The 16734-nt window shown below is 39.5% G+C and overlaps 1 protein-coding gene across 3 annotated transcripts in view; it reads right to left on the reverse strand.

Moving 5' to 3' along the window:
• The window catches only part of TTL (tubulin tyrosine ligase), a 46033-nt gene that overhangs the window by 19941 nt on the left and 9358 nt on the right, over window positions 1-16734 (reverse strand). For all 3 annotated transcript variants that reach the window (XM_072634667.1, XM_072634669.1, XM_072634668.1), the window contains exons 3-4: window positions 11329-11407; window positions 5280-5521 (exon numbers count right to left, since the gene is read on the reverse strand). In XM_072634667.1, coding sequence (XP_072490768.1) covers window positions 5280-5521; window positions 11329-11407 — 321 coding nt within the window. The remainder of the gene's footprint in view (window positions 1-5279; window positions 5522-11328; window positions 11408-16734) is intronic.

Here is a 16734-nt window from a genome sequence, read left to right on the forward strand (position 1 = left end):
TTTTTAACTTTATAGCTCCAGTTTAAATTTTTTTTTTCCCAGATGAAATTTCAGTAATTAACAGAGGAGTATAGGATGACTACCATCCTACATACTCCTTAACTCTAAGTATCCACCAAGGTCCTATTCTCCCTATAGATATTCAGTCCCTTGGTGAGCTCATCCACACTCATAACTTGTCATGTCCATGATGGTGACTCAAAAATGTACATCTCTGCCCTCATCTCTCAAATGAACTCAGTCCCAGAGCAAGTTGTTTCAATTTTTGGAAGAAAGTGTTTTATTAACCTTGAAGCATGATTTAAGGATGAATTATTATTTTATATATGGTCTCTTCAAAACTTAATGCTTTCCCTTTTTTTTTTTTGATACCCTTGACTATAGTATTCTTATGCTCATCAGCTAGGTGGTGCAGTAGATAGAGTGTCAGGCCTGGCATTAAGAAGACCTGGGTTCAGATTCATCCTCAGACACTTAACCAGCTGCATGACCCCAGGCAAATCATTTAACCTCTTTTTGCCTCAGTTTTCTCAGGCAAATCATTTAACCTCTTTTTGCCTCAGTTTCTCATCTATGAAACAGGAATAATTATAGTGCCTACCTCTCAGGGATGTCATGAGGACCAAATGAGATAACCATTGTAAAGCTTTTACCAAAGTGCTATAAAAATATTACCAGGTCGGGTTTTTTTTAGGAACAGACAGGGCCATGTTATTCAAATGCCAAGTATACACTTGTCAAAAAGACTATGGAGAACTCACCAAGGGCAAGTTCTCACAGAGTGGTCAGAAGAGACACAAGGATACTTTCAAGGTCTCTCTTAAGAACTCTGGAATGGATTGTGTGACATGGGAAACACTGGCACAGGACCACTCAGCATGGCGTGCCCACACCAGAGTAAGTGCTGTGCTTGATGAGCAAAGCAGAACTGAAGTACCTAAACAAATTATGCAAGAAATTTAAAGAATTCACCCCAAATGTTCACATGGACTATTTGTGCCTGACCTGCGGTAGAGCATTCTGAACTTGTATTGATCTGATCGGCCACAGTTAGACACACTGAAACTTGACTCTGACATAGTGATGTCATTTTTGGTCCACTTTAAGAACAAAGGACAACAACCTATATAAATGTTAGATGTCATTAATATTAGCCATAAGGATTATTTTTTAGTTCACAAATGCACTGATTTCATTTAGAAGAGCACAAAATTTCCTCAATTCTCAGAGCAAAATTTTTCTCTTGTCTGGTTTTGGGTTCTCTAATCTATTAATAACATTTTACATTCATTCAGTGCTTTAGATAATTTACATTCTCATCACCTCTCATAAGAACCCTATTAAGTAGCAAGGTAAAGAATCAGTTCCATTTATAGATGAGGAAACTGAGGCTTAGCGATTTAAATGCAGTAATTTGGATAAAAGCATAGGCAGTATGCCCATGAGGTTTACAAATGATACAAAACTGGGACAGTTATAATGGTGGATACCAAAGTCAGAAGTCAAAGAGTTCTCTAGTGAGGCTGAAGTCATGGGTCAAATCTAGTAATATTCCATTTGGTTTCATTATATTTCAAGACTTCTCTGTGGGAAGATGGGACTTGAATCTAGGTTTCCTGATTCTAAGTTCAGGGCTTTTCCCACTATACCAACATTGGCTCCTAGAATTTTACAATGCTACATTTTGGAGGAACCTTGGATCATTTCATCTAAGTCCTTTATTTGAGAGTAAAGAAAATAGAACCAAAAGCCCCAGACTCAAACCCTTTCCCCACTATATGGATCAGTTCAAGTCAAACTCATTTGAAGGTTTTAATGGACTACAAGCTCAATCTGAATCAACAATGTGACAGAGCTGCTACAAAAGTTAATGTAATCTTAGGTTAAATCCAGAGGCATAGAGAGTATCCAGAATGAGAGCTGTACCTGTTCCACTGTACTTAACTCAGATCAGAGGACATCTAGGGTGATGTGATCAGTCAGGAGTGGCACAATTTGGGAGGCACACTAACGATCAGAGGAAATACAGAAGAGGGTGAGGGGAACATGACTAGAAGAAGCTGAAGGAACTGGAGATGTTTCACCTGGAGAAAAAACGTAGGGTGGATAGAACAACCTTCAAGTATCTGAAGGGTTTTAATGTGGAATAGAGAATTGGGCTTATTCTGCTTGGATCTAAGAGGGCAGAAGTAAGAGGAATGGAGTCATGTAACCTTTCTGAGTTTCAAATTTCTTCATCTATAAAATGAGGTGGAAAGGCCAAAGGTTAAAATAGGCTTGATATAAAGAAAAACTAAAAAAAAAAAAACCAAGGTAGAGCTATCCAAAATTGGAATAAATTGCCTCAGGAAAGAGAGAGGATCTTCAGTGCTGGATGCTGGGTGATATTTGTTGCTAATTCTTATTCAGGTATGTTTTAAATTAGATGCCACCTGAGGTCCCTTATAATCTCTTGTGCTAATTTGATATGCTACTAATTTTGCTGTTGCTGTTGTTGAATTGTTTCCGCTTTTTTGTGACCCTGTTTTGGGTTTTCTTGGCAGAGTGGTTTGCCGTTTCCTTGTCCAGCTCATTTGACAGATGAGGAAACTGAGGCAAACAGGCTTATGTGACTTGCCTGGGGTCACACAACTAGTGTTTGAGGCTAGATCTGAAATCAGGAAGATGAACCTTCCTGACTTCAGATCTAGCACTCTATGCACTTCACCACCTAGCTGCCCCCTCTGCTAATTAGACTTGTCAAAAGATAGAACAGGGCTCCTTAGAAGGTGGTGGGTTCTTCTTAACTGAGGGTTTTTATGTAAAGGCTAGATGATCACTTTTAGGAAATGTCATAGAGAAGGTTGCTATTCAGGCAGGAGTTTGACAAGATAACCTCTGCGATGCCTTCCAAATCTCAGATTTTATAATTTTATGACTTTCCCAAGGTCACATGGTTGGCAGAGTGGGAAGTACATTGGCTTTGGAGTGAGAAGACCAGACTTACAACCCCAACTCTGTTATTCACTCCCTCTGGGACTTTGGGTAAGACACAAACCTCTCTAGACCTCAGTTTTCTCATCTGATAGGTTAAATAATCTGTAATGTACCTTTCAATTGAAAATCTCTGACCCTATAACTTGCTCTACCTGCGGAGAATTCTAGATTATAAGAATCTTAGTGCAACATTCTCATCTTACACATGAACTGAGGCTTAGAGATCAAGGGACTTGACCAAGGTCACATAAGTAATAAATTACAGAGCTAAGATTTAAAACTAGGTCTTCTGGATCCAAATTCAGAATCATAGGAATGTGAGAACTGAAAGAGACTTTTACCAGATTGATTTCAGTCACCTCATTTAATGGATGAGAAAACTGAGACCCAGAAGTATGGCCATATGGACTACCTAGAGAGATGCAGATTGGATGGTACAATAGTTAGGTGGGTTCCAGATACCTAGTGGAATGTCACACAGTTCTGTTACTGATAGAATACTGTATCCACTGTTAACATTTTAAACATTTCCTTGGGAAGCAGACTTGGCATAATTATTATATTTTCAGAAAATATGAAGTGGGGAGATTTAGCTAGCTAATACCCTAGTTGACAGAAATGGGATTCAAAGTGATCTTGACAGGCTCCAGAAATGGAATGAAGCTAACAAGTCGAAATTTAATGTCTATAATTATAAATTCCAATACTTGAATTCTCAAAATCAATTGTACAGGTACAATTGTTCTGTGAATTAGAAAACAGTTAATATCAAAAAGATCTGGGAATTCTAGTGGATTGCAAACTCACTAGGAGCTGACAATGTGATGTGGGAGCCATAAAATTAATGTAATATTAGGCTGCATGAGTAGCAATATAATATCCAGAGTTAGGACAGATATTACTGTGCTCCATCTTTGTTGGATCATATTTGGAATATTATGTCCAGTTCTGGGCAGTAGATCTTGGAAATGACATCCATAAGGTAAAAAATGTCTAGAAGAGAGTAATGAGGATGTTAAGGGGAGCTGAAGCCATGTAATGCCAGGGACTGCAGAAAGAAAGGGGTGTTTTTTAGCTTAGAGAAGACATAAAGGAGGACATAATGAGAGCAGTGACCTTCAAAGAAATGAAAAAGGAGTCATGTGGATGAAGAGTCAGCTTCTTAACAATTCTAGTTGTACATGACTAATATGGTGATATGTTTTGCATAATTAAACAGGTAAAACTGATATCACATTGCTTACTGTCTCAGAGAGGGGGGAGGTAAGGCAGAGAGAGAGAAAATTTGAAACTTAAAATTTTTTTCAAAATGAATGTTAAAAATTGTCTTTACATGTAACTAGGGGAAAAGAAAATATTATTAAAAAAAACAATTCTAGTTGTATAAGGTGCTATTTGGGAGTGGGTGAAGTAGAGAGGAAAAGTTAATCACTGTGCAGAGGGCTCAATGATCACTACTGGAGGCATAAATTGGGTAGGGGCTAGATTGGATGATCCCTGAAGTCCCTTTTGAAATCAACAGTTCTACAAATCTACAAAGCAACCTACCACAGATCATAAAGTTTGCCAGTGACAGAACCAGATCTAGAAGAACCAAAGTCTCCTGATTTCCAGGATTACACTTTCATATGCTATATGATGGACATGGCTGAGATTAGACACATAAAACATTTTTCAAAATAACTGCATGAATCACTTTTGCCACAGTCCTTAAACAATGCTGACATCACTATGCCCAAGCTTAAAAAGCAGTTTTCTTAAAGCTTACAAATGTTAGTCCCCTCTTCTATTAGGTAAGTGAAAGAGAAAGAAAATTGTAAAGAGGAACTGTGATCCCCAGTAACCCAAAAGGGAGGCTAATTATGTAATATCTTTTCTTTAAACATTACTAGCTATAGCTCTGATTTGGGAATTTGGGCAGGTATATAATATAGGGATACTTACAAATGGTTTCTTTTTTGTACCAGTTTCCAAAGAAAAGCTAGAATTGCTAAGACTGTCATAATGTTCAATGCAACAGCATTCATTTGGAGAGACAGGACTCAGCAATTCCACTTTGATCTCATGGACAGAAAACTTGAGCCATCAGGAACTATGTAGCTCTATTCTCAGTTCATCTAAAACTCTTTCATTATTGGTCTTGGAGACAGATTGAATCTTACTACTCAGGCTAAGATGATTCAGTGCATCACAGTTTTAGGGAAGCAAAAAACTATCACTGAAACACCTTCAAACACAAAGGCTAATAATAAAATTGAGGAAGACAATATTCTTTCAAATATGGCCATGGCCATGAGACTAACCTTTGGCACCTGCTGAGGATTTGGCTATCCATACATTGCCCTCCCCACCCTCCTTCCTCTTGTTATAGGAGGCAAGGAAGACTTCCCTTTCATCTGTCCTTGAATTGTTTATCAAATGACGGATTCCATTCTGCGAAGGTGATGCTGGGGCCACAGGAGTCTTGAGATTAGTTGGATAAATCACATAGGATTCCGGGAACCATGTGCACGATTCTGTCAATTCAGGACTTGTCTTGATTAACCTAATGGATAACAACAGATGGTCAGTTGCCCTTTTTTTAATTCCAAAGAATATCTTCTGGGGCATGGGAGTGGGAGGTAGGCTCAGTAAGTCCAATCTGTCACTCTGATCACTTTAATAAGGCTGGGGTTCCTTCATCTAGGTGACAACAAGTCACAGGAAGAACAGAGTAGTCAAAGACTGAACTCTTTTCTGGCTTAGCTGTCCTTGGGCCCTTACATGAGGGAAATACGATACACCCTGAGGCTGGAGTCCATTTGCCAAATGGAATGTTAAAAGCAAGTCCAGCTCATTCTGACATTTCACTTGGTTCAAAATAGCTTTATAGTATCTACAAAGAACTAGAGATATTTCCTGTTATCCTTCAGTGTACAACTTGTCAAATCAACATTTTTTGAACAAGAATACATTTCATGAAAAACTGAGCCAGACCTACACTGGCAAGGTGAAAAGTTGAAATTATTTGGATAATACAAGCTAAAGAAACAAGAAAGCACTTTTGCTTCAATTATGGGGATAATTTACAGGGGGAAAAACAGCAGGGGTGGTGGTAGGAGGCACCTTAGTTATTCAGACAATTTGCACAATTCTCTAGTTCTTTGTTAGTGTAGAGCTATTCTCAGTTTCCAAAGAAAAAGAAAACATCTTTGATTGGAGAGAGGACCACAATTATGGTAAGGAGCCTGGCTACTTCTACAGCTTCCTAATTAGCCTACTTGCCTAAAGCCTTTACCCCCTCCAATATATCTTCCACATAGCTGATAAAATCATATTCCTAAAGTATAGGTTTGATTGTGCCACTCCCTTACATAAAAACCAAAACTCTAGTTCAGGGGTGGGAAATCTGCAGCCTCGAGGTCACATGTGGCCCTCTAAGTCCTCAAGTGCGGCCCTTCCACTGAATCCAATCTTCACAGAAACATCAAAGGATCAAAGTCAAGGATTTGTCCTGTGAAGCTTGGATTCAGTGAAAGGTTCACACTTGAGGACCTAAAGGGCCACAGGTGGCCTCAGGCCATAGGTTCCTCACTCCTGCTTCCCTATTGCCTTTAAGATAAAATACAAACTCCTGTATCGGGTATTTAAAGCCCACTCTACCTCTCTAAGCTGATGACACCTTGCACCTCTTCACACACTTGATAAGCAGACTGACCTCACATACAAAACTCCATCAATCCCTTCCACAACCTTGCGTAACCTGCCCTCTTCGCCCCCATGCCTGGACAGCATTTCTTACTCTTCTTTTTCATATCCTTAACTTTCTTCAACCTCAGTGTAAGCAACAGCTACTGCTTGAGACCTTTTCTCCTTCTCCCGGATGCGCATGCCTCCCCTGCCCCTCCAAATAATCTTCTTCTTCTTTTTATTTACATATTTCCCATTTACTTGTGTATGTTGATATGGCCAACTAGTTAGCACAATGAATTGAGCATTAGAGTTGGAGTTAGGAAGTCCTGAGTTCAAATTCCTTCTCAAATACTTAGCTGGGTGACTCTGGGCAAGTCTTTTAACTTCTGTATGCCTCAGTCTCTTCATTTGTAATTGTACCTACTTCAGAGTGTTGTTATGAGGATGAAATGAGGAAAGATTAAAGCATGCTGTCAGTCTTAAAGTGCTATATAAATGCTATTATTCTTCCTGTGGTTATTCAATCACTTCAGATGGGTCAGACTCTTCATGACCCCATTTTGGGGTTTTCTTGGCAAAGATACTGGAGTGGTTTGCTATTTCCTTCTCCAGCTCATTTTACAAATAAGGAACTGAGGCAAACAGGGTTAAATGACTTGCCCAGGGTCACATAGTTGTTAAGTGTCTGAGACCAGATTTGAGCTCATAAAGATAAGTCTTCCTGACTCTAGTTTTAGTGCTCTATCCACCAGGTCACCTGACTGTTGTTTTCATCAATAGATCATAAACTCTACAGAAGCAGGGATTATCTCATTTTTGTCTTGGACAGAGCATCTCGGACAGTGCTTAGAACACTGGATACTGAATAATTACTTGCCTATTGATTGATGATGTATTCAGACAGCAAATAAACAAATATTTGTTGACTCCTTACTTTATTTGAGTTACCAAGCCAGGAGAGTGAGTACTCAAGTAGAAAGGAAGGAACTTAGTGAATACTGAAAAACAGACTGAAGACTCAGAGCTAATCTTAAAAATCAAAGGAAAAGACGCTTGATTCACAGTTACATCTGAATTCCCTGCTACAATCCCTTCCTCTTAGCCTCACATCAGGGAGAGGGTTATGGGAATGAGACTTTTCTTTCAGCAGTTGGGGGAGGGGAGGTGGAGGTTGTTGATCAGGGGAAACCTGAGCAACTGATGCCAATCAGATTGGCTGAGGAAATTACAGGATACAAGGGGTAGTAACTCAGATAACAAGCTACTAAATAAAGCATCAAGAAGGGCTTGCACTTTGCTGCCCTTTTACAAGGTAGGAAGAATGGTTGCAATCAAGTTTGATGGAATTAGAGGGAAGCTAAGCCACTAGCTGGGCAGGAGCTCAGCCACACCCTAGGTAGCCCTTCAGAAAGCCAGAGAGTTCTCAAGAAAAAGAAGAGAGGTAGAAGACAGCTCTGAGGAGTATGGGCACTGGCAGTCAAGAAAAGAGCCAGTTATGGAGGAAGAACCCAGCTCTAGAGAGAGAATCTCTTTGCCTTTTGGGGGAGAGAAGGGATTGGTTACCCTCACCCCCATCCACTGGCCATGGCATCCATTGGGGGAGGGGAAAGTTTTGTAGCTAATTTTCTCAGATATCATCTCAGCAACTGTTTTTACTTTGAGCTAACTGTGTTCTTTAGGTTTTCAGTTGTCTTTCAGTCATGTCCGACTCTTCAAGATCCCATTTGGGGTTTTCTTGGCAGAGATATTAGAGTGGTTGTTTGTCATTTCCTTCTTCAGCCCATTTTACAGATGAGGAAACTGAGGCAAATGGAGTTAAGTGACTTGCCCAGGGTCACACAGCTAGGAAGAATCTGAGGCCAGATCTGAATTCAGGAAGACTCATCTTCTTGACTTCAGACCCGGCGCTCTATCCACTTTGCCACCTAGCTGCTCTGTTCTCTATGTATTAAACATGAATGAACCAATGGGTGATCTTGAGCTATAGTATTAGAGGAATATAGACCTATAGAGTATCCTGGGGGTAGTTGTTCCTCCAGAGGACCCAAACTTCAAGTTCAGATTAGTGGGAGAGGTCCCCCAGAAGGGTACTCCATTTCAATCTTGAACATAGCTATTATTTTTATATATGTAAAAGTATATATAACTATATATGTATATATTACACATATATACATATATACACACATATACATATACACATATATATAATGTATATCCCCATATACAAACAGGCAAGAAGGACAGAGTCAAATGAGGATAACACTTTAAAAGAATTTTAAGTCATTTTTTTGTCTTTGTTGGAATTTTGAAAGGTTATTTCACTACCTTATTATTATGCTAAAACCCTGTTGCATCTAATAATAATAATAGCTAACATTTATATAGCACCTACTATGTTCCAGATACTGTACAAATATTATCTCATTTGATCCTAACCTGAGGAGATAGGTACTGTTATTAACCCTATTTTACAGATAAGGAAACTGAGGCAAACAGAAGTTTAAGTAACCTGCCCAGTCATAGAGCTACAGAGCACTTGAGGCTGGATTTGAATTCAGGTCTGCATGACATCAGGTACAGCAATCTATTCATTGCTCTACTTAGTTTCCTCAGGTTGTCTTTTACTCATTTTTTAAATGTGATAAGATTTTAAATTAGCTTCATTTTCAAAGCTCCAGTTTCTTATGCAGCCAGTTTTTGAATGAACCATTTTCTATATTCAGACCTTAACACATCTCTAAGTAGAAAGAATAATAACTATAGTAAACATGTTTGTAGTGTTCTAAAGTTTGAAAAGGGCTTTTCAAATAATATCTCATTTATCTTCACAATATTCTTGGAAATCTGGCACTATTATTCCCCCATTTTCCAGATGAAAAAACTGAGATACAGATGAAGTGATTTGCTCAGGGTCACAAGCTATTAAGTGTCTGAGGCTAGGTTTGAATTCAGGTCTTCCTGACTCCCAAGTCCAAGGTTCTTTTCATTGTGCTCTAGCTGCCTTTAAATCAGTACATTTGGAATCCATCAACAATAAAAAGCTAAATATTTAGCAATAAAAAAAACTGTGACAGTCTAGGATCACAGGAAAGTTAACCATAGTAATGGCTTTAGCAATATTTGGTATTGCTACAATTACTTCAGCATTAGTATGAAACCTTTATTATATGAATTATATGAATCCTTTGTGTCATTCAGAGAATAATCATGAAGAACCCAAAGCAAAGTATGATCAGGTATTATGCTTTGAAGATCAACGATCCAAGTTTTCCTTAAGTACAAATAGGCCATGTTGATCTTAGGAAGATCACTTATAGACTGATTAGAAAGCTGTTTCACAGGAAATACCACCCTAGAAAATAACTATACATGTGTATTTGTACTCCACTCTTTCCTGTACTGACATTGGCATCTCATGGAATACCTAAAAAGGCATGGAAAGACAATTTATGTGGCTATGAAGGGGCCTGAAATTTACTTTTTAATTAGGAAAAAAAATTGGAAAAAAAGGAAAAGTAGCAGACACAGCATTTTCTTTGGGAAAAAAGGGTAGCACCCCTCCAAATGAGAAGAAACTAATCACTATTTCCTAAATCCTGGTAGGATTTATTTTTATGGACATTTCATGGACATTTATAATAAAGTATATATTATAAACCTAGGATCCTATGACTTTGGGAAAAAGAATGAAGGGAAGGAGCAGTCATTAGGTGCTTACTAGGGCTGGCTTATACAGACCACTGTGCTAAGTGCTTTACAAATGTCATCCCATTTGAGCCTTACAACAACGCTGGGAGGTAGGTGCTGTAATTACTTATTATTATTCACATTGTACAGTTAGGGAAACTGAGGCAGGCAGGTTAAGTGACTTGCTCAGGGTCACACAGCTAGAAAGTATCTGAGGCCAGATTTGAATTCAAAGCTTCCTGATTCCTCTGTGCCATGTAGCTGTCTAAAGAGGACTCTTCCTTAAATGAATGCAATTGTTACCCTCAGTCAATATTTAGGTATTCATTAGGTCTAGGTCTTTTCAGTGGAGAAGGAGGGAAAACGGGAAGGAGATAAACAATCACATAACACCTGCTATGTGCCAGGCATCGTGGCAAGTACTTTATCAATATCTTACTTGATCTTCACAACAAGCCTGCAAGGTAGGTGCTGTAATTATTCCCATTTTATAGATGGGGAAACTGAAGCAAACAGCACTCTATCCACACACCACCTAGCTGTCATAGGGCAGCTAGGTGGTGCAATGGATAGAGCACCAGTGCAAGAGTCAGGAGGACCTGAGTTCAAATCTCACCTCAGACACTTGACCCTCACTAGCTGTGTGACCTTGGGCAAGTCACTTAACCCCAACTGCCTCATCCTGGGTCATCTCCAGTCATCCTGATGAATATCTGGTCACTGGATTCAGATGACTGGAGGAGAAGTGAGGCTGGTGACCTGCACAGCCCTCCCTCACTCAAAACAAAGTCAAGTACAAGTCATGTCATTATTTCTCTGTTGGCATGGTCTTCTTTGGCAATGAAGGACGAACACACAGCTGTCATAACAGAGTTCTAGTGTGTTATCAAATAAAGATAAAGAAAACTTTTTTCTATTTCTTAAAAAAAAATTTTCAACATGGAAAAATGCATTCTCAAAAAAATTAAACAAGGTTTAATGTACACTTACTTAACTAAAGAAGCTTTTCGACAAAGTTTGTCAGCCCCTCTATAATAATTCACCAATTGTATAAGACCAGGTTCATGACCTATAAAGGAAAACAAAGAGTTAAGGCATTATTTTTAATGGTTGGGTAAGATGAGAAAAAAGGGGTGGGCAACAGAACACTAAGAGAAACAACTGTATCATCATTATCCAATAATGTTACACAGAAAAGGCTGACTATGATACTATAACCAGTTTATGTTTGCTCTGTTTGAGAACCAGCCAGTTAATATTTCCTAAGCATGTACTGTGTGGCAGGTCCTGAGCTAAGTTAAGGGCTCCAAAGTATTGAAAAAAAACCACTCCCTGCCCTCAGCTTGCATTCTAACGAGGGAGACAACACATACATAACTCAAAATATGTAAGAGAGATAAAACATAGATTAAAGTAATCTGAAAGGGAAAAGTAGTAGCAGCTGGGCTGAGGGGATGTGTGACTCAGAAAAGCCTCCCAGAGGAGGTGGGATTTGAACTGAGTCTTAAAAGAAGACAGGGAAATCAGAAGGAAGTGAAGGGGTGGAGCATTGCAGGCATGGAGAACAGGAGAGATGGCAGGTGGAGTATCATGTCTGAGCAAGTGCGAATGAAAGAGAGACAGAGACACACAGAGAAAGACACCCAGAGAGAGCAACAGAGATGAAAGGATTTAGAGATGGAGAGGCAGAGTGAGCATGAGAAAGAGGGGAAGGGAAAAGGACAGGGAGAGAGACAGAGACACAGAGAAAAACACAGAGAGGCAGAGAGAGTATTACAGAGATAAAGAGATTTAGAGATAGAGGGGCAGAGCAAGAGAAAGGGGGAGAGAAGGAAAGGGAGAGGGAGAGACAGAAGATAGAGACAGAGAAAGACACAGAGATAGATATTCAGAGATACACAAAAAGATAGAGACAGAGAGAGATGGTTAAACTTATATGCTTTAGAAAAATCACTTTGATTGTTGAGTGAGTGTGGATCTGAGTAGAGAGAATTAAGTAAGGCAGAGAGACCAGTTAGAAGACTGGTGAGAGGTTATATAGGCCACAGCTAGGACTGTGGCTATATGAATATGGAGAAGGGGACATAAACGAGATGTTGTGAAGGTAGAAACAGTAAGATGTAGCAGTGGATTAGAGATGTGGGGTGAGAGTGAGGTGTAGAGGATGGCACCTCTGGGTGACTAGCGGGATGGTGGTACTCTTGATACTAGGGATGTTCAGAAGCAGAAAAAGTTTTGGGGGAAAGATAATGAGTTCTGTTTTGGATATGCTGAATATGATATGCCTATGGGACATCCAGTTTGAGATGTCCAAAAGGCAGGTGGAGATACATGAATCAGCAGAGCCATGTAATTCTGGGAACGATTTGCGTGAAGATGAGAATTTAATTCATGGGAACTGATGAGATTATCAAATGAAATAGTATAGAGAAATGGGTTTTAACCTAGGCTTCATGAATTTAAAAAAATTGATAACTATATTTCAACACAATTAGTTCCCTTTGTAATCTTACATTTTTAAAATTTTGTGCATTTAAAAATGTTATTCTGAGAAGGGGTCATAGGCTACACCAGACCACCAAAGTGGCCCGTGACACACAAAAAGGTTAAGGGCTTTTGGCATAGAGGGAAAAGAGAAGAGGCTCCTTGGAGGAATACTCATGGTCAGTGGATATAATATGGACAAAGAACTAAAAGGAGACTTGGGAGTTATAAGTCAGAAAGGAGAACTAGGAGTGAGCACAGTCTCAAAAACCTGGAGAGGACATACCATCCAGGAGGTATGAGTGACAAGTCAAATGCTGCAGAGACCTCAAGAAGAATCAGGATCGAGAAAAGGCCTTAGGTTTTGCAATTAAGAGCTTACTGGTAACTTTGGAGAGAGCAGTTTCTGTTGAATGGTTGGGCTGGAAGCCAGAGTGCAGTAGGAGTGAGTAAGAGGAGAGGAACTGGAGGCATCAATTATAGCTTGTTTTTTCAAGGAGCTCAACTAATAAGGGAAAGAAAGACATAGGGAAGGTGGGATCAAAGGTTTTTTTTTTTAAAGGATGGGGGAGATAAAGATAGGTCTGTAGGGCAAGAAATGTCATTTTATATAGAGAGATTGAAGAGAGATTGGGGATGATAGCTGGAGTAATTTGCTAGAGAAGTATGGAGGGTATACTCCATATGTCCAAATGTCAACATTCACTCTTATCCTAGTAGGGGGTTACCTGTTTTAGGAACTTTCCCTTAATTAGAGATTACCTGAAAGGCATTTTAACAGATCAATGCTTACCTCCTCCCTTGATCTCACTAGCTAATTTTTGTTTGTTTTTCCCAATCACATACTTCAGTATAAGCAAAAAGGTACCTTGCAAAAGGGAGGTGGTGTGGTTTAGTAGAAAGCTACATAATGAAGTACTGGGGCAGCTAGGTGGTGCAGTGGATAGAGCACCAGTGTAGGAGTCAGGAGGACCTGAGTTCAAATCTCACCTCAGACACCTGACACTCACTAGCTGTGTGACCTTGGGCAAGTCACTTAACCCCAACTGCCTCATCCTGGGTCATCTCCAGTCATCCTGATGAATTCTGGTCACTGGATTCAGATGACTCTGGAGGAGAAGTGAGGCTGGTGACCTGCACAGCCCTCCCTCACTCAAAACAAAGTCAAGTACAAGTCATGTCATTATTTCTCTGACGGCATGGTCTTCTTCCGCAACAAAGGATGAACACACACATACTGAAGTTCAGAGAGGCAGAGATTTAGACCTGAAAGGAGTCTGCTACTCTAGGCCCTCCCTCATCCTCAACCACTTTACAGATAAGCAACTGAGGCCCTAAGAGATTATATCACTTAGTTAAGATTGCACAGGTATAAGTAGTAGAAATGAGATTTGAACTCAAAAACCTTTATCAGCATTGTAGGAAATGTGGGGTCAGCTAGAAGGGAAGACAACAAAGTCACTTTTTGAACACGAAACTCCTGCCTCTAAACACGATGGAATGCTGGGCCTGGAATCAGGAAGACTCACTTTCTTGAGTTCAAATCTGGCCTCAGACACTTACTAGCTGTGTGACCCTGGACAAGTCACTTAACCCTGTTTGCCTCAGTTTCCTCATCTGTCAAATGAGCTGGAAAAAGAAATGGCAAACCACTCCAGTATCTTTGCCAAGAAAATCCCAAATGGGGTCATGAAGAGTTGGACATGACTGAAACCACTAAACAATAATAATCTCTGCCTCCAGATTCAGCTTTCTTCCCATAGTATACACAACCATATTCAGGTTTCAGCTCCCAAGTATTACACTGAATGATATTCATGGGAGATGGTGGTGGGAAATGGAAGGTGCTATTAATGTCCTAATGAAAGCATGTTATTAAAATCACCTAGAGGGCAAAGAGTTATCAGTATTTGCCCTGCCTATTCTCCTGCCTCAAAAACCCTACTTATAGATTTGAAGTTTTGTTGGGCTGACCCCCCTAAATTTCATCCTCAACAAATTCTCTCCTTTTATCTTTTATCTAAAACCAATTATATAAGGGGAAAAGATTATATGAGAAGGGAAGGAAAAAGGGAAAGGGTTATATGGTGGATAGGAATAAGAATTCAGATTAACAGAATTTCAGAGCTGGAAAGAACATCAGTGACTGTCTATCTAGTTCACCTCTAATACCTGAAAAAAGAATCCTCATGACAAAATACTCATCATGTGATCATGGACGGAAGGCTCTATGCCATCAGAGTGGCCTTTCCTTTGATTATCCGTCCACAGCTTAGCAATGTCCTTCCTAAAATGTGCTGTCCATTCCTGAGTATGATACTCCAGATGTGACTTGAGGCAGAGAACAACAGTTATGGTACTTCCTTATTCTTGGACAATTTCTCTTCTCTTAATGCAGCCTAAGACTGCATTAGCTTTCTTGGCTGTCCTATCAACCTTTTAAAAAGCTTTTATCTAAACATTTAAATTGGTTTCCTCAATCCCTTCCCCTCTAGGAAGTCAGTTCCTTTGTACATATTTTTCTAATGGAGCAATTTCCTATTATCTTAAGATGGCTTCTGGTTTTTACAAATTTCTGAAGGTCAGAAGTATCCATTTCTGTGGCTTCATCATTGTAGGTCATTAAACTTCTGCCTCCTCCTCAGCACTCAAATATCAAAACTTCCTCCTTTACTATACAGTTTTTAAAAACCAGGACAATTTCACTTTGCTTTGACCCACAGTGTGCAGAACTATACAGTGAGAAACATTAAGATAAGAAAGTAAACTGTAAGCTGTCTCCTCCCACAAGGAAAAAACGTTTTTCTTTTAGTACTTTAGGACCTAAAGGAAAGCGTAGTGCTTACTACAGGGATATATATCCAACAGACATTTAATACTGTGGATAAAGAAGGTGACTAGAAAGGGATCCTTGAGGCTATATATTGACTTAGAAAACTACAAATAAACGTGTTATTTTTATTTATCTTGCTAAACATTTCCCAATTACATTTTAATCTGGTTCAGGCTGCACTTGGGAGTGGATACAAGTTTGACACCTCTGCTATAAAGAGGAAGAGAGGTAAGAGAGGAAAGGAATATACATCTCTACAGTACCTACTATGTGCTAAGTGATTTTTATATATTACCCCATTTGATCCTCACAACCACCTTATGAGGTAAGTGCTATTGTAATCCCCATTTTACAGTTGAGGCAAGCAAAAGTTAAGTGATTTGTTCAGAGTCAGATGTCGTTAAGTGTCCAAAGTCAGATTTGAGCTCAGTTCATCCTGACTCCAGGCCTAGCACTCTATCCACTGAGCCACCAATTACCAAAAACCAGTAAAAGAGAGGTTGTATCCATTGGACAATCTTGCTGCTACTTGTTATCAGAATCAAAGGATAATTTAAGGTATCATCACATGAGAGGCTTTGTGGGATCCCTCTGACTTTGAAGATTATTCTGATTGGGGCTAGAATTGAGACTAGCTATCTTCATTCATAGAAGCTTAGATTTAGAACCAGAAAAGACTGCAGAGGTCAATCATCTAAGCCAACCTCCTCATATTAAAAATTCTAAGAGGAAGAAATGAGGAGGGAATGAAATCCAGGCATATTACAGACATGGAAATGAAAACAGCATGCTGTGGGAGGTACAGCAAGGAGGCCAGTTTGGATGGAATGTAGAAGGGGAGTAACATGCAGTACACTGGAGAGGTAGGGTTGGGCAGGTCATAAAGTGTTAAGAGTGTCAAACTAGAAGACTTTGTATTTTATCCTACAGTCTTGAGGGAAACACTGGAGTTTAGTGAGTAGAACAGTGACATAGTCAGGTCTGCTTTTAGGAAAATCACTCAGGCAAGTTAGCAGGGAATGGATTGGAATGTGGAGACTGTTGAGGCAGGGAGATTCAAATGACTGCTATAGTAATAG

This window comes from Notamacropus eugenii, chromosome 1 (genome assembly GCF_028372415.1).
Source record: "Notamacropus eugenii isolate mMacEug1 chromosome 1, mMacEug1.pri_v2, whole genome shotgun sequence".
Taxonomy (NCBI): domain Eukaryota; kingdom Metazoa; phylum Chordata; class Mammalia; order Diprotodontia; family Macropodidae; genus Notamacropus; species Notamacropus eugenii.